The 18,779-nt window shown below is 42.1% G+C and overlaps 1 protein-coding gene across 8 annotated transcripts in view; it reads left to right on the top strand.

Annotated features, from left to right (window-relative positions):
* The window catches only part of nrcama (neuronal cell adhesion molecule a), a 68,746-nt gene that overhangs the window by 28,043 nt on the left and 21,924 nt on the right, over window positions 1-18,779 (top strand). For 5 of the 8 annotated variants that reach the window (XM_086147098.1, XM_086147099.1, XM_086147100.1 and 2 more), the window contains exons 3-6: window positions 15,892-16,033; window positions 16,464-16,481; window positions 16,862-16,967; window positions 17,376-17,569. In XM_086147098.1, the coding sequence (XP_086003224.1) occupies window positions 15,940-16,033; window positions 16,464-16,481; window positions 16,862-16,967; window positions 17,376-17,569 (412 nt within the window). In that variant the 5' untranslated portion in view covers window positions 15,892-15,939. The remainder of the gene's footprint in view (window positions 1-15,891; window positions 16,034-16,463; window positions 16,482-16,861; window positions 16,968-17,375; window positions 17,570-18,779) is intronic. The other 3 variants (XM_086147101.1, XM_086147103.1, XM_086147105.1) reach the window with 1 other exon arrangement.

The raw sequence follows: 18,779 nt of genomic DNA on the forward strand, positions 1-18,779 counted from the left end.
AGGCATGCCAGTTTGTTGCACTGCTTATAACACATTGGGTCCCCACCCAAATCACATCCTGGCCTTTTCCCCTTATGGCCTTCGTCTTCTGTCTGTGCTTGTTACGGTTAAGATTTGAATACCCAGTGGTATAAATGGACCACACTTGGTCCAAAATTTGTATAAGAACAATGTATTCTATTTGTCTCAGCTGTGCGGTCCATTCTTCAAACCGAAAATCTTATCCGCAGAGGAGCGGTACCGCTTGTGTGAGCTTCCCTGCAAATGTTTCAGCTCCCGATCGCCAAGGTAATCTCCATTGGTCACCGCCAGAAGCCTTGTAACCATAGGCGAAGGCTGGAATGTAAATAGACCGGCGAAATGTGTGCTGTGCCTCTGAGCTCAGCGCGGTCATCAACTTATCAGACTCGTGCATGACAAGCAAGGCGACCCGTCTGACTCGTACTCCATCTTGCCCTCCCGTGTGAGCGAGATCGGGCGATACTTTGTCTCCTTCTCTTGGTGCTCCGATCTGTATCAGCAGAAGACGAAAGTGCTGATGTGAGTAAGCCGTCTGTCCGAGGTGTTTTGAGAGTGTTTCTGAAACACAATGTTCATGCTGGTCGGCCCTCGGTGAAGATAAATTCACCTCTTGTCTGATTATTCCTCCCTTCGTGGCTCTTCAATGTCGCCAGTGTGAGCAGCGATGGCCTCCAGCACATCAAGGAAGTCCGCTGGTGATGGTCGGGACATCTTTCCCAGACCGGTACACACATGCATACTCATGAAGTTCTCCCATTTCTTCCTGGCCACAAGTCATTTCAAGAACATCACCCAGTCAGTGAGGGAAAACTCCACACCAGAGAGGGGCTGGTTGGTGTCCAAATCTCACAGAGAGTTCGAAACAATGGCCACAAGACTACCAGTACAGAAGCCACAAGTGGTCAAGTGGTCTTGCCGCCGGCCAGTTCTCCACCTCTGCCCACCCTTCACATGCCAGAACTCCTGTCGTTCCTGTTCTTCTCCTTTGGGTTTTTCCCCTTCAGGGGTCACCACAGCGAATCAACCTTCTCCATCTCACCCATCTAACAGATTCTCTGGATCCTCCTCTCGCAAACCAACTAACTTCATATCCTCTCTCACCACGACCGTAACTCTTCTCTTTGGTCTTCAACTTGACCTCCAATTCCAGTATCTGTCTACCAATATATTCACTATCCCTCTTCTGCACATGACCCAGCCATCTCAGTCTGGCTTCTCTGACCTTCTCTCCAAAACATCTAACACGTGCCGTCCCTCTGATAGACTCATTCCTGATCCTATCCATCCTGGTCACTCCCAAAGAGAACCTCAGCATCTTCACCTCTGCAACCTTCAGCTCTGCCTCCCGTCTTTTGGTCATTGTGACACTTTCTAGTCCAAACAGCATTGCCGGTCTTGCCATTGTTTTCTCCACCTTTCCTTTCATTCTGGCTGATATTCTTCTATCTCTTTGTACCCCTGACACTTTTCTCCACCCATTCCAACCTGCTTGAACCCGTCTCTTCACCTCTTTTCCACACTCTGCTCTGGACTGTTGACCCAAAGTAGCTGAAATCCTCCAACTTCTTGACCTCCACTCCCTGTAGCCTCACCGTTCCACCCGGGTTCCTCTCATTCACACACATATATTCTGTCTTGCTGCGACTAACCTTCATTCCTCTCCTTTCCAGCGCAGACCTCCACCTCTCTAGATGTTCCTCAACCTGTTCTCTGTTCTCACTACGGATCACAATGTCATCTTATTACTGTTTATTTTTCCGCACATGACTGAGAATACTTGAGCTTTTACTTTGAATGGGCGTTGGTGTGTGTCTATAGTGAGGAAGGTATTTTCAGTAGTTACGGATAAAGGCAAACTTCATCACCTCTCTAAAAATGAAACCTCCGTTTTAATCACTCGGCTGTTTATTCAGACGAGTGTGTGTGTGTGTGTGTGTCCATGCTCAATTTATTCTCTCGTGCGGATGCGTCAGGGTAGAGATGTTAAAGGTTGCTCCCTTTGTGAGTTGATAAAAAAATTGGAATTATCACTCTGAACATTGCAGTGTGAGAAAGTAACGGTATATTGATACGACGGCATCAGAGGCTAGTTTGAGTTTTGAGACTTAGTTTTGTGGGTTTTATAAAAATAAAATCTGTCTGCGAGTAACACTTAGTGTATGAGTGGAGGCTGTGTCAGATTAAATTGTCTGCCTTCAGTTCAGTACGATGTCTGCACAAGCTGGGCGAGTGCTAATACACAAGACAAATAGGAAGCCGTTGTAATTTTTTTTTTTCCGACACACAGAAAAACACTCACACTCACACAAATACGGTCAATTTCAGATCTGAGGCCAGAGTCACGTACCAAGGACACGTGCTGCCTTCTTGCTCATCAATTCCCTTCATCTTGCACCCAGGAAAACAGATCCAGCGTACGGGCTCAGTTGGATTTATGAGGGCACTGTTGCGCTGTATTAGAATGACAACGACTATTGATTTTAGCTTCTTTTCATCCACTATTCATTTATAACAGCAGATTTTTTTTTTGTACTTTTTTTTTCCCAAGCCGACATGATGAAGAAACAACAGTTCAATATCCGTAACCTCAACTCACAGACCACCGCTTTCAAAGTTGTGGGAAAATGATTGTATAGGCAAAAATGTAAAAATAAATAAATGCTGTTTGCAGGCATGTGGTGTTTTCCAGCGTGGGCATGAAATGTAAAGAGGGAGCAAGCAGACTGGCGGAATCAGCAAATATTTGAAGACAGTTATTGACTGACTGAAGGAGGAGGGGTTGCATGGATGTGGAAACTTGAATTGTGAAAACTGGTTGAATAGAAGAAATAATCCAAAATTAAAATAATGATGAATAACAGTTTAATTGATTGTTTTAGGAAACTGGCTTTGTATTCCCAGCAGACAAAACCCTATAATTTCACATTTGCAAGCAAAAATCAGTCTCAATTTTCAAGCATCCTTGTGAATTTTGTAAATCTAATGATAAAATACTAGACTGATATGTAATAGTGTTCCTTGTTAGTTATGCTGGGTGTGTACATTTAAATGCACAAATGCATCAAGACACCAGAACATGCCATTACTGGTCTCCGCTTCATGTAGGCCTGCAGCTTTTGATGAGATGACCATTGACAGTTCCAGCATGCGCACAACAAACGCACAACAACACATTAAATATAGAAAAATATATATAAAAAAACAAATCCATCCAAGAGGGTAAAACTGCTCGGCACATTTATTACTTAAGCTGTGTTTTTATAATTTACTATCTGATTCAAACATTTAGTTTGAATCACGCGAAAACTGCATGGCGACATATAAAATCTAGAAAAAATATATAAATGTATAAAAAAACAAATACATCTGAGAGAGTAAAACTGCTCGGTGCATTTATTAATCAAGCTGTGTTTTTATGATTTACTATCTAATTCAACATTTAGATCGAATCACGCAATAACTGCATGACAACACATTAAATCTAGAAAAAAATGTATAAAATGTATAAAAAAAGCAAATACATCCGAGAATTGCTCGGCACATTTATTACTTGAGCTGTGTTTTTATAATTTACTATCTAATTCAAACATTTAATTTGAATCATGCAACAACCACACGACAACACATTAAATCTAGAAAAAAATATAGAAATATATATAAAAAAACAAATACATCCGAGGGGGTAAAACTGCTCTCCGATTTATTAATCAAGCTGTGTTTTTATGATTTACTATCTAATTCAGACATTTTGATCCAATCATGTCTCTTGGTTTATTGGATGGCAACGAGCTAGAAAAGAAAAACACACGCAAAATCAACTACCCAATTAGGGACGGGCGCTGGATCAAAAAAAGCGACCAAGTAGTTTTGAAAAAATCCCCACGCCAATGGTGCTCCAAGAAGAAAAAAATGATTTATTTTACATATAACACAAAAAACGGAGCGGCACATCTCCGGTAAGCATCTGAGGAAGAGCCTATGTTTTGCTCGAAACGTCATGCACATAGTGCCTTTTTTTTTTTTTTTGGATTACAACATTAAAAACATGTTACCTTGACAGTCTGTTGTGAGTCTCGGCCCATATCAAATCGACGATCAGCCAGCAGGTCTGAACTTCACACTATTGCACAATCGTCCAAACCAGCAGCATCTGAGCCTGTGACTGTCTACCTGCATATAAATATACGGTAGCGTTCGTTTTTTTGCCAATACTATGCCTGCGATTGCTTGAAGGCTTCCTGCAGCCTCAAACGGAGTGAGTGTTTGACACAAAGGGTGAGTGTTGTGTCTCTTTCAGTGACCGCCTTGACTTTTCAGGCCATTTATGCAACTTTTGTGCCCCGTTGTGTTTCCCCCTCACCTCCAGAAGGAGGATCAGCACGATCGTTCATCTAAGATTCAATCAATGCAAGGTTTGAGTCGCCCAATTTCCCTCGAAATGGGGAAAGTGAAGGACAAACATGAAACAACTCTCTTGTCTATTTCTCAAGCCATTTGCATCCTGCTTCTTTCTGTTTATTTTTGTCATTGCCATTGTCTCTCAGTTTATGTTCTTTTCCTTGTCGTCGTCGTTGTTGTTCTCTCTGCTGTCCATTGGTTTTTTGCTATCTTCTAATTGTCTCTCTATTTATATTTATATTCATATTTATTGATACTCTAACCAATGATCCCCCTAAGCTGCACATCTGCTCGCACACTCTCAGTGCACAAGAAAACCTATCCAGCGCAGTGAGCGCACTGCAAATGAATTCGATATACAGAGCACCCTTGTTTTTCACAGGGGTTACGTCCCAAAAAGAACCCGTGATAGATCTGTGAAGTAGAAACCTTTATTCTTTTTTAAATCAAATACTCTATTATACATTGCTGCTGTCGTCCTTATGTTTTTTTCTTCCTTCTATATGGAACGAACGGAAGATTTATTCATTCCGTAATGCCGACCTACAGCCGCATAGCTTTTACCTTCCCTTAGCATGTTCAGAAGTTTAACTTTATCTGCGATAGATAGCATCTTCCGCTGCCTTTTGGGCCCTGCTGCAGGTGCTTTTGTCGGTCCAGAGCGTTTTGTCAACATTATGGGTTTTAGAGAAACTTGAAATTGCAAGAGAATTTGCACGTACGTAATGTAAATTTGGCAAGATGTTTTACGTACGTGTACATATTTAACTGCAACGTTATTGACGCACAGGGGGAGAAGAAGCGGAGTGACTTTTTAGCCAATCAGAATGTGGAACACAATGCACGATGCAAATCCGTGAAGTAGCGAAACCGTGAAAAGTAAACCGCGCTATAGCGAGGGATCACTGTATAATATTTTTTCTGCATCATTTTGCTGTGTAACTCTGTGAGTGACAGGTGTCCAGCCAATCGCACAAGCCGATTCAATTATGTACGCAGCCAATCACGGCATTGAAAGTACTTGCGCACGTGCTCTGCCCATGCACGCCCATGCACGCTGTATAACAATAATAACAGTGTGAGTTAAGTGATGCTAATGCTAACATGCTAACCCCTTATCATGGCGAAACAAGCGGGCGGCGAATGTGATTCGTCCACTCACCAAACCAAAGTAAAAAAGAAATGCGGTTCTTTTAAGTTGGAACGGCGGTCTGAGTTGGTGCAAATAGAAGAAGAAGTGGTGAAACTGGGCGAGATTGTTTTCTTTTTCGAGGGAGAAAGATCTCCTCTGCAAAACATGCAGCTAGTAGTAAGTAGTAAGTGAGTTTTCTGATGGAAAAATATGGACTAAATGTAAGCTATGATCCCAGGTGTGATACTGGTGTGCGGCCACAGCGTGCACATCCAATGTTGCTCACAGTGCTCCTCAGTGTAGCTCAGGGAGGTCGTCCGTATGCACAGACATGTGAAAAATTAGAGGGAACATTGACTCTAACTGTTACGCTGCCTGTGACAAAAGAATTTCCCCTATGGGGATCAATAAAGTTTATCTTTATCTTTAAATGTAAATATTAAACGCCTTTTGTCCAGCTAATTCATGTTGACAGTGACTACGGCGGGGTGTGTAATGGGGTTTTAAAAAATTTGTCTCATCACTTTTAAATCCTCCCTGTGACATTCAAGCATTCATTTCCAGCTGGGATCGCAATTTCATTTTTGGTTTTAAGGTGCTGGGTCGCTCAAGCCGCATTAGTCGTACGTGCCGGCTGAAGGTCACTGGCTGACAGTTGACATGTCCCGACATTCTAAGGCTGCAGGTGCAAGTTTGACCCTTGTCGCCGTGCAAATAGCTCTTGTTAAAAAAGAAATTTAAAATCCCTCAACACAGAAAGGGCTGATTTATTGGTCCAAACAAAGGGAAAAAAATAGACCTCTGCAGAAAGTTGTACACATTTAGAATACTAATACTTCTCCAGTACATTTGATAGATATGTCAATTCACGCACAGGAGAAGATCTTTTATATCAATTGAATTGCATTTACCATTGGTTATTTTGAATTAAAATTGAAAGATTTTTGTCAAGAAAAAGATGGTACAGACTTGTGTTGTTTTTTCTGAAATCATGTCTCTCTCTCTCTATCTATCTATCTATCTATCTATCTATCTATCTATCTATCTATCTATCTATCTATCTATCTATCTATCTATCTATCTATCTATCTATCTATCTATCTATGGATCTATGGATCTATGGATCTATGGATCTATGGATCTAAGTTAGGAAACAATATGAGGCACTGAGATTTCAGAATTCCAGGAGAGAGTGAGGTTTGGCGCGTCGTTTTTTCCAATATTCCACGCTGCTAACATGTAGTGAAGAACCAAGAGCGGTTGGACGCTTTCCACATCTTTCATTGGCAGGGGTTTCACCTTGTGCCTGGTTGGTGCGCTGCTGCCATTTCAGCGCTATCCAGCCAGTAAACAACAGGAAAAGGACAATAGCTCCCGCTGGGTGCGGGTGTAAGGGAGTCCACAGCCCGGTGCATGCTGACCATCAGCACTTCACAAAGCCTCAGAGAAAAGCAACCACTGGGGGATTCTGCGGATGGTGCTAGAATTACTGACCTCAGAAAGGGAAGGTCCTGTTCGTGCACGCGTGTGTGTGTGTGTGTGTGTGTGTGTGTGTGCCAGAGAGACTGAGATAGTTTGTTATGATTAGATGGTTCCCGTTTAGAGGGCTTTTGGAGACAAAGAGGGCGCCGTTTCTGTCTTTTCAATTGAAAGAAGTGGTGTTAGTATAGCTAAAGCTCCTCTTACAATAACTTCCAATCTGGCAGATAACATCCGATGAAGTCAGCGGCAATTTTAAGGTGTTTCACGTTTGACTGCCGGTTCCACACCCCGGTCGGTCAAACTCGACAAAACATAGGCAGTAGTTCCTGAAGCACTGTTGTCACTTCATGCACAAAAAAAGGGACCTGTGGATTAAACGGTGGATTCAATTGAAAAAATGTACTCGTCCAGTATTCTTTTGTTTAAAGCCTATAGTTTTCCTGCGGTTGCAGGAATCAAATGCACCGCTATCTCATCCTCACCAGAGGGGTCCCTGCCCTGCATTTCTCAGGACCTAATATTTCTGGAACAGAAATTTAAGTCTAAACACCTTGCATGGCTTCCCCACAATGCTTTATTGTCACAGCAAACATAATACCCTGCTTTACTTCCACAGCTTATGAAATGCTATCCCGCTATTGTCCTCGGTATAAATGTGCTGCAGTAAGTTTTACTTAACGGTGTCAACAGAGCATGCATGGTGTTCCATCTCTCTAAATGGGTTAGTAACGCAATGCCGCCCCTCGGGTTTTCACATTTTGCCCGAAAGTAGTGTAACATCGGCCCCAAAGAAGTCAGGCCTGTTACTCAGCTCACAATAGGCTTATTCCCGCTGGACTGTCTGCTCTGTGGGTTCTAACCGGGAGAGTCAATGACGGCAAGACTCAAAACTCGGGAGTTTTTATTGTCGTTGTGCAAACGCGGGGAAATTTTGTAGGGACACCAGCAGGGGCACCCTTTTAAATAGATGAAGTAAGGAGATTAAAATAGATGATAGTTGGGGAAAAAAAAAGTAGAAAAAAAAAGGTTATGACATGATTAAAGGGCAAACATAAAGAGCTATTTTCAGGTTGTGTTAATGTGTCTCCACATTTGTCTCCCTGCAAATGTACCTTTGTCATATTTCTTTAAGTGTTACTTGACAACAGACAGTGGAATTGTCTTTAAGTTTCTCATCTTAGCACTTTAATAATGACATAATACCTCTTTGTTTATTTGTTTCAGTGTACATTTTGGTGAGGCAGGGTCTTTTAAAGCAGAATTAAAGCAAAATATTCATAAGCCATTTTTATATCTATTTATATTACAAGTAACCTGAAAATTGGTGATTTCCAATAGATCCGCGCTTAAAGGAAAAAACATTTTTCCTGTGTCGTACATTTACAAATCAAAGTTTTCTCTTAAAAAAGGGGAATACGTATGTGGTATTTCTGGCATATATCATGATATTACCGGAAAATATAAGCTAGTTTTATTTATTTAAACACTGGGAAAAATTGAAACATGTTGTCGAGCAGCCACATATTAACATGTAACATAAAGACCCGTCAGGAGAAGGTTTATGCCAGAATCACAGAGGTTATTGCCTTATCAGAAATACAATCAGTAAATAAACTATAGTCCTGATGCGAATCTTCCGTGTGTAAACAGGGAACCAAGGAGAGCATTTTGGAAAAGTCTTGTTGTGCGTCTTGAACAGTATCTGTGCTGCGTTTTGTGTTCATTCCAACACAACACACATTCTGTCGCTCGAATTTCAGCGGCGAAGTTCCGGTGGCCGCACATCCAGGCTGCTGTTCGCTTTCCTTACTCGCTGCGCGTCCGAGGGACGTCTCATGGCTCAGAGCTCCTATTCTAGTGACCCGGTTTCGGCAGACTGATTATAAAAAGGGCACCAACAGCCGAGTGGAGTCTAGACAGTGTGTTATGTTTTTTCAAAAAAAAAAAGAATTACACGGGTAATGCCTTCTCCTTGACCGAGTATTTCCATCATCTTCTGCAAGGCTTCCCATTATTATTCATACAGTCACTTATTCATTCATCCTCTATATGGCTGAATCCTGCACCCTTTAGGGGTGGTGTAGTGCAGGGGGTAGATTCCCGCCTCCTCCTAGTGTGTTGAAGTATTGTTGAGCAAGACACTGAACCCCTAACTGCTCCCCTGGCGCCGCTAGACGCCATGCCATCTGCTCATCCAGGATGGGTTAAATCAGGGTTGTCAAACGTACGGCCCGCGGGCCAGCACCGGCCCTCCAGGGGGTTCAATCCAGCCCGTGGAATCAAATTACAATTTGAAAAAACACATAAAAAACATGATTTACTTTTTTTAAAATAAAAATGTCTACGAAGGGCGCGCTGTTTTAGTCCGTGTTAGCAATGTAGAAATGTACCTGCTTTTGCATTGGCCCGACATTCACTCCCTGGTTTACATATTATTCTTTGACAAACAACCAGTCACGCATCATACCGAGATGTACAACCGTTGACTCCATTGCAGTTTGTCTCCAATGACCCCACTGCATTGACCTACATGGAAATGTCACACCGAAAGGTCTTCTGTCGGAATCCAACCGCAGACCTTCTTACCGTGAGGCAGAAGCTCTAACCTCTCTCCCGCCTCAGATAATTATAGCTTGTTTGTTTCTTATTGTATAGAAGAACTACTTTTTTCTCGATGGTACTCTGGATTTGTCAGCAGTGAGATACTAAAAAGCTCAAGATATCATATCAAGGATTAATTTTGAATTGACAACGAAAACCACCAATGGGGGAGAGGCTGAACCGCACCCTAGTTTCTGATGAGCAACTTTTTGTACACTTGCAATTTTGCTTGGGCTTTCTAAAGTCCTCAACCTTCAATCATGGAAGATTGACAAGGACAATCTTGTCTTGTCTTTTTTTTTTTTGTTTTTCCCTTGCATGAGGTTTAGTCAGTCTGTCTGACCAGAGATCCAGAAGGGGTATCATGGCGTCCACCGAAGCTCTCTGACTCGCTGTATTGCTGCAAATTTACCTCAATCAACATGACATGATGTGACTGCAGATGACTGTCTCACCCCTCTCTCAGTTTCTCTCTTTTTTTTCCATGCTGTCTTGTCTCTCTTCCGGCTCTCTGCATCACTGAAGGCAGAGGACTGACCAAGTTAGCACGTTGCTCCAGGCTTCACGAAGCGAACGGCAGAGGAACTGTCAGCAGCCTTCAATTCATGCGTGTTTGTGATCTGAATGAGGTTTAAATCTACTGGCCTATTCAGTTTGAACGGAGTCAATTCATCATTTATTTTGTTATTACGTTAACATGTTCTCGATGTGTGACTTTTGGTAAATCGTGATAGACTTACGGTCTGAATCAAGATGCCGGTAGTGCATGGGAAAAAAAAAAATCTTGTTGTTACGGAAACCAAAAGGCTGTTCCCAGAAAATCCAGATCCATTCATTCATTCATTCATTTATTATCTACATCAGGGGTGTCAAACGTACGGCCCACGGGCCGGATTGAACCCCCCTGGTGGGCCGGTACTGGCCTGTGGAATAAATCTACAATTTGAAAAAATACATAAAAATCATGAACTACTTTTTTTAAAATAAAAATGCAGTCCCTATATTGTCTGCTAGGGGCGCAATTGTTTTAGTTAGTGTTAGCAACATAGCACAACACCATGTGACTCAGAACTTACAGCAGATGGCAGCAATCTATTATCTATTATCTATTACTGTTATGTTTTTTACTTGAAACTCTGGCACAACAATTTCCTTTGGGATTAATAAAGTTGTTCTCATCTCAATGCGGCTTCCAGATCTCTAAATAGCATTTTTACTTATTGTCCTGCTTTTGCGTTGGGCTCATCAGCAAGATGTCGCTGTCAAAAAAGAGAAGCGTGGACATTGAATTTAGAGTTTTCCAAAAAAAAAATGGGCCACTTCTTATTTGTTTGTTGAGGTTTATAAGAAAACTGTATGCTTGCAGTAGAAGCAGCAAGTTTCGGTGCCACTAAGAGACTCGCCATGTTGAAAAAATATAATGCACAGAGAACTGAGAAGACAGAACTGAGGTAAAGTGTTATTGAAATTGCACTTCCTTTTCTGAATGAATCTCTGGTTGTTGTCATGTATTTTTTTTTTTTTAAAGGAGCACTTCATTAAATAGAAAGATTTTTACAATTTACCTTTTCTACTATACACTAAAACAAAGGACAAATTTAGACTTTGTGTTACTTCTAGGTAATTATGCTATGATTTTACTGGTCCATCAAATCAGGCCGTACGTGGCCCCTTGACCAAAATCAGTTTGATATCCCTGATCTGCACGGCTTATCTTGCAGCCAGCTGTCATCGGAGAGGCGGATTGAGCGTGAACAGGTCGCCAGTCAATCACCGGGCCAATTTACGTTCTCTTTATTTCTACATAACCTGGACAAATCTACGTAAGAAAAGTGTGATGAGAAAACTCTGTCGTCATTTTAGCGCGACAGAAATTAAATCGGACTTGACGTGACTTGGCAAATGTGGCGACGCGACTCAGTAGATTTTTGCAGACCGCTCCGAGTGCTGTGATTCACACCGGCGATGACTTGATAGAATGAGTGAAAGGGGGGGGGGGGGGGGAGCAACGGGCGAAGACGGGATGATGAAGACGGAGCATCAGAGCTGGAAGGTTGCACTTTGACCCCCGGCTGTCACCTCCGAGTCACGGGGGAGCCGAGGGAGGAGGGTCAGAGACGACCGGCTTACAAGCCATCTTGTTCGCCTCCTCCTCCTTTTCTGTGGGCGTCATTTGAGGACATTTGGAGGGATTTTACCTATTTTCTTTTTTTAATCAGTCTTAGATTGTGCGTGTGTGTGTGTGTGTGTGTGTGTGCATGTAAGAGCCTTTTCCTTTTTCTTTGAGATATTATTGCTGCCAGGGAAATGTCTTCCGCCTCATTGCGCAGAACAGCCTCACAGCATGTTCTCCACCTACTGCTTCCCCTTTTATAAAACCCCACAAACCGATAACATTTGGATTATTCGACCTTATCTAAATATCTCGGTGTTATATTAAATCCCTATATTGAGGTTTACGGGGCATAGCGACGACGGTACAGCGAGGTGTACGTAACGCTGCGCCTGTGACGTTTCCGTGACGTTTAACTCAGGCTAAATTGCGATGTTTACATGCCGAGCGCGATGTCGCGTCGACCGTTTCCGCTGAAGCCGTAATTCAATCTCAGAAACGTGTCGTCAGCTGCGACACCGTAACGCCGATCGTTGCGGCTCAGTAAAGATATATGGGTCGGGTTCCACCGAGTCCAGCTGAGGTATTATTTTCTCTCGGGTCACTCTTTCACATCTGTCCCTGTCATGCGTCCCATTTCAAATGTACGTTTCATTTTGCCGGCCGTATGCGCGCACTCCTTCCCTCCCATCGCTCATTCTTACCCCTCCACTTTGTTATTCATTGCCTTTTGAGACAAAAGTGCCATATATAAGCGGGTGTCGCCGTCTCCTTTCGGGGTAAATGACCCAAGGTTCTGGCGTAGTAGGGGGAAGCCATTTCTGCTGCAGCGGCGTGAAATGCAAGGAAAATTAATCCGAAAATAGGGTTTGCATTTGCATACTATCATATCGCATTCAACCGTGCATCCACCTTGGAAGCTCCCTCTTGCTCCCTCCCGACGTCCGAGCCGGACGAAAATCGAGTCGGACACGTCTGCATAATTAATGTGCCTCGGGGGGATCGTGGTTCGCACGCTGTGCCGAGCTCAGCTGGATCCGAGGCGGCTCGCCTCGTGCGTTCGCGAGCACTCCGACCCTGCATCATCGGGGCGCGCCGCGTCTCCGCCACGGCCGGGTCGCCCCTTAAGTGAGCCGAGGGTTTGAAAATCTCACCCTCACGTTTTTTGTTTTTTTTTTTTGCACGTGCGAGTAATTGATGATATTATCATAATTATATACGGCGTTTTACCACTTTCATTTCCAGTGTGACTCCAAATCCACACCTCCATGGGTTCATTCATTTGATTTCCATCGATTATTTTTGTGCGATTTTGTTGTCAGCACATTCAACTCTGGACAGAAAAAAGTGTTTCATAATATTTCATTCATTTTTGAGCAGTGTATAATCATTTATCCAAACTATCCAAACCATTTTTGAACTACAAGCCGCTACTTTTTTCATAACACTGAACACTGCGGCTTAAAATTCAAGAATCAATAACCGAGATTTGTAATTGTAAATGTGCTGGCACAGTGAAATTTTGTATTTACAGGATGGAAAATAAAAATAGACAGACAAGTTATTTACAAAGTGCACAGTTATATACACGGTGCGGATGGCATGAAGGGTGATATGAGAATGACCGAGTTTAAAGTGCAAAAGGCAAAATAAAAGAAAACTTAGTGCTAGAATGATGAAGAATTGAATGATGAATTAGAAAATGATGCGGCTAATTTATGGATTTATTGGGCTAAGCAGCTTCATGCTGCCAAAACATTTAGCCGCATCACGTCGGACCAATGAAATTACCATGAAATTTCCAGGCTGTTCAACTCTGACACCAAAGAAAACAACTTTAACGGTTTAAGTGCGCAGGAGGAAGACAAAGTTAGCGATCAGCTAACAGCTCAAAAATATCTCTGTAACATCTTTATGCATAAATATCACGTTACAGCGTGGATACCCGCGGCTTATAAACAAGTGTGGCCTATATATATGCGCACATATATTTGTTTTGTTATTTTTAGCCGGCGCGGCTTATATTCAGGTGCGCCCAATAGTCCGAAAATTAAGGTAATCACATGAGGAATCACAGAATTTGATGGATAAATATCAGAAATATATTATATATGTATATATATTTAAAATCGTCCCTCCTTTTCACCTTAAAGCTCAAGGTTTCTTGCTTCTCTGCCCTGTCAGCTTGGCATCCCTTTATCTGGAAGGTCAAGGACAATCTGACATGGGAGCAGGAATATTGTCAATGTGCGATGAATGAAGAAATGTGACATATTGCTGCAGGAGGTGTTGAAACCCCTCAACAGCTTGTAATATGTTAGTATTAGATCCACGTTTTTTTTTTTATTCTATATCTGGGAATGTATGTTCTAATTGTGTTAAACCTAATATATGCAGCTTGGCGACTGGTTTACTCGATAAAGCTCACGCTTCCTTTTAAGCCAAAAAAGACCTGGATGGTTTATCGGAAAAAAAAGCAGGTTTACGTTTTGTTTACGCCGAGGTTTTAGCCACTTGCGAGGGGGTGGCGGAATTTGTCCTGCCGCCACTTTTAACACCGCATGGAAATCCAACATTCGCCAAGGGAGACCATATTTGGAAAATGTCATTTTAAACAAGGTTTTGTCATGAAATATCACCACGCTTGAACTGAAAACATAACAAGGTCAGAATGTCATTTTATTTCTTTAGATATTGAAAGCATGTTTTGGAGATGTTTCATTAATAGGAGGAAAAGTTGTAATGAAAAATGCTGGCAAGTGGTCAGCCCATAAAGAGTATAAAACATTTATTAAGTCCCTGATCTAAAATGGTCAATGGTCTCCACCTGTCCACCCGCCATCAGGAGCAACCTGGGGTTCGGTGTCTCGCGCAAGGACACTTCAACATGCAGGCGGAGGAGCGGGGAATCGAGCCGCTGACTTTCCGCCCACTCTACCAGTTTACCGGCGAACACGTGGGATGGGTTTGTGAGCTGAGCTAATTTTAAGTCTGAGACCTATACCGTGTCCAAACGCCTCTTGTCTGAGTTATAGTTTGCCGTTTTGTGGGCTCTCGAGCGCGAGGTAAGGTAAATAACAGCCCAGAATGACGATAAATTACATTGTTTAGGCTACGAGTACTCGAATTTACTGTGTTTGGACGTGTCTTATTGCCAGAATCTCTGTGTTGGCAGGATGAAGAGCACTTTAGCTGTGGCACTGGATGTTTATTTCATGGGTCCCCAAAGTGTGTGGGGGGGGTGGGACCCCTTTTGGGTGGGTTCTGACACACATCAAGGAGTGTGTGACAAGATACGTGGTATCCAATATTTAAACTTTTGCGACAAAAACATTATGAAATGACTGCAAAATTAGCAAGTTGTCCTCATTTGTTGTTTGTGTATCAAGTTCCTAGGATAGTAATAAAAAAGATAATATCCTTCATCATCTGTAGCTGTGATGAAGGAATGGTTTGTGACAGTTGTAGTCCTGGACATGTAAATAGTAAACTTTAACAGCTTTACACCGGACTGCAGTCGAACTGCTATTTGTTTTGAATATACACTGCTCAAAAAAATAAAGGGAAAACTAAAATAACACATCCTAGATCTGAATGAATGAAATATTTGTCTTAAATACTTTGTTCTTTACATGGTTGAATGTGCTGAACACAAAATCAATCAATGGAATCAAATGTATGAACCCGTGGAGGTGTGGATTTGGAGTCACACTCCAAATTAAAGTGGAAAAACACACGACAGGCTGATCCAACGTTGACGTAATGTCCTTAAAACAAGTCCAAACAAATCAGTGTTGCTTCCTAAACGGACAATTTGATTTCACCCAAGTGTGATTGACTTGGAGTTACGTTGTGTTGTTGAACAGTATATTTTTCTGTATTCACATGAAGTATTTATTTAAGAATTTTCCAAGAGGCTTAAAAGTATGACCAGCGAGGACTCGTGTCCCGGGTCTGTTTGCGCCGCGATAGTTTTAGGAGTTCCTGCCGACTCTCACGTGAACCCGTTGCTTTCCGACCAACGAGGCCGCTCGACCCGGAGCCGATGAAACCCGACGAAGCCGCACGACCGTTCGCGCGACACACGGATAAACTAACTGGCCTTTTTCCTTTTCTGTTTCTTCTGGGTGTTTCTTCCGACCAGCTTTACTCAGTCGACAGCTCGGACCGGACAGGGGAGCCTCATCCAAACATGGACGGGAAGAGGAAGCGGTTTCCAAGCACTGGAGCTGTGCTGCTGATCCTCCTCGGTCACGTGACAACAGCGCTGGAAGTGCCTCTCGATCGTACGTATTGACGTCATCCCCGCGGCAACCGAGGAAATTGCAAATTTGAAACATAATGCCTTAAAAAAAAATTATACCGAGCTGATCAAGTCTGTAGAATAGTGCCAAAAAGCAGAAGTTTAGTTAATAGAGATCCTTTTTTTGGACTTTGCATGACGAGGCATGTGATTTACTTTGAATTACTTCTTAAGTCAGAGTCCTTGACCACTCAGCCCGAATGAAAATTTGACTTCTGCTGCTTTTTTTTTCTGCATTTACCGCACCTTTCTGACATTTTCTGACCTCCTCTTTAAGTAGCCAAAATGCTTTTCACTTGTCAGGAAGGGTGGGTTAAACCGCGGCTGTCTCGCCCGGTTCGACCCCTTTCGGTAACTAACCCATTTCTCCAATGTTTTGCCATCACGGTTCTGCTTGTCACGGCGGACAAAAGCTAAAGTGCTGGAAGGATGTAAGTTTGCCCGGATCCTGCTTTGATTTCTCATGCGGGAGTTCATGCTGCTCCGACATAGTCATAACCCGTTTGCGTGTATCTGTGTGTGTGTGTGTGTCTATTGACTTGCATGCTGTTTTTGCAACACGGTGTGACATGCTTGCTTTGACACTGAGCTCCTCTCACCTCGTTCCCCGGTAAGTCCATTGTGTGTCAGTAGATCTCAAAGAGCCGCTGCTGTTGTGTTTGCCGTGTTTTGGATTAAAGGGATGGGCTGCTGTTTTCAAGTTTGACGTGAAAAAAAATCCTTTTTGCATGATGCCAGCCTGTCCTCCATAACTCCACGACACCTCCATCAACTGTAACATCTCACGTTTTGTTTTTTTTTTTCCCCCCAGTGCCCCAACCCCCCACCATCACGCTACAGTCTCCGAAGAACTACATCTTGGACCCGAGGGAAAACATCATCATCCACTGCGAAGCCAAAGGAAAACCCCATCCGATGTGAGACATGTGACATCTTTATGACATGTTTCTCCACCTCCCGGGGGAACGGAGGCCCTAAAGCGCTTGAAGCGGAATAGGAGAAAGAAAGACATTTCTGTATTCCATTCAGTTTTATAGCCTCCTGTGAATTTCCCAGTCTCCTCCTGAGGGTAACCTCACCTGAAACACTGCGGAAATATAAATCGCCATAGCAACTGTTGTCTAGGAGAGCGATTGTCAGAGAAGCGCACCTGACGGACTGAATCGGCCGCGCTATATTTGTCAGCAAGGACTGAACTCGATACCTCCCGGCCGTGAAATTAGTTCCTCAAATTCGTCCGGATGATTTAAGCAAATCGTGAACAAATAAGCCGGCGCTTCTCTTTCCTCCGTTCGCACACGAGTGTGTTTTTCTTGATTCCCCAGCTTTTCCTGGACACGAAACGGGACCCATTTTGACGTTGAGAAGGATTCAAACGTGCTGATGAGACCCGGTTCAGGAACCCTGGTCATCGACATCAGCGAGGAGAAGGCCGAGGCCTACGAGGGGACGTACCAGTGCACCGCTCACAACGATCACGGCACGGCTGTGTCCAACAAAATAGTCATCAGACAGTCCAGTAAGACATCCCTCCCTTCCAACGTAATCGCTCCGGCTACGTTTCCATCTGTTCAAGCCTACAAAGCACTTAAGATAAGATATACTTTATTGATCCCCATAGGGGAAATTCTTATGTCATAGCAGTGCAACAATGGCAATATCAAAAAATATGAGTATAAATATAAATAAATATGAGTATAAATATAAATAAAAGAGACAATTATAATCAGAAACAGAAAAACTTTATTTGTCCCCAAGCCGCAATTGGGGGGCACATGGGGCGGCAGCATCAAAGTTGTCAAGAGTAAAATAAAATAAAAAAAATTACAAAGAGAGGAAAAGAGAAAATTAAAATAGAAAAAGAGAGAATATTTATATATATATATTCTCTCTATATATATAATTCTATCAATTATAGATTAATAATAAGCTTAGTTATATATCCCGTTTTCTATCAATTTCTAATAATTATGGAAAATGTATTCTTTTCGATTAATTATATATTTCTATTAATTATAATTCTCTTCTTTTTCTATATATACATATATACAAAATTCTCTCTTTTACTATCTTTTATTTAATACATGATTTAATAAGTAATTTATACATGTATATGTACAGTATATATAAATTACTTGTTGAAAAGTATATATATATAAATCACTTATTAATAAGTATCTTTATATATATATATATATATATACACATACATATGTGTGTGTGTGTGTGTATATATATATATATATATAAATTACTTATTAAATGATCAACTTATTCATTAAAGTAAATAGACAGTAGCATAAAAAAAATAAGGATCAGAATAGACAACAGAATGAAAAAAAGACAGACAGCCAGGGTGAGAATAGACAATAAAAAGGCCAAAAACAAAGATATGAACAGAAACAGAGTGATCATAACAATGAGAAAAATAAACATGATGCGAGTGGAGTGACACCATCAAGGATTAAAAAATAAAAAAACTAGGCAATGGAATTAGGACGTGGCGTGTGAGTGAGTGAGGTAATGAGGTTGCAGAGGCACAGAAGCACCTCCAGCCGGTCAGAGCTTTGTGCCGTCCGGACTGCAGTTGTACGGTCTGATGGCCGTGGGTTATTTTTAAAGTGTAATTTTAAATTTGAAGATTATGGTGATCTTGTCACATCTAAATAAAACGTGTTAAAATATTTTTGTCGCTGTTAATAATTGCACGGGCCAGTAAAAGGATGAGA

This window comes from Fistularia commersonii, chromosome 5 (genome assembly GCF_037954325.1).
Source record: "Fistularia commersonii isolate RoL2024-O1a breed Wild chromosome 5, RoL_Fcom_v1.0, whole genome shotgun sequence".
NCBI classification, from domain to species: Eukaryota; Metazoa; Chordata; class Actinopteri; order Syngnathiformes; family Fistulariidae; genus Fistularia; species Fistularia commersonii.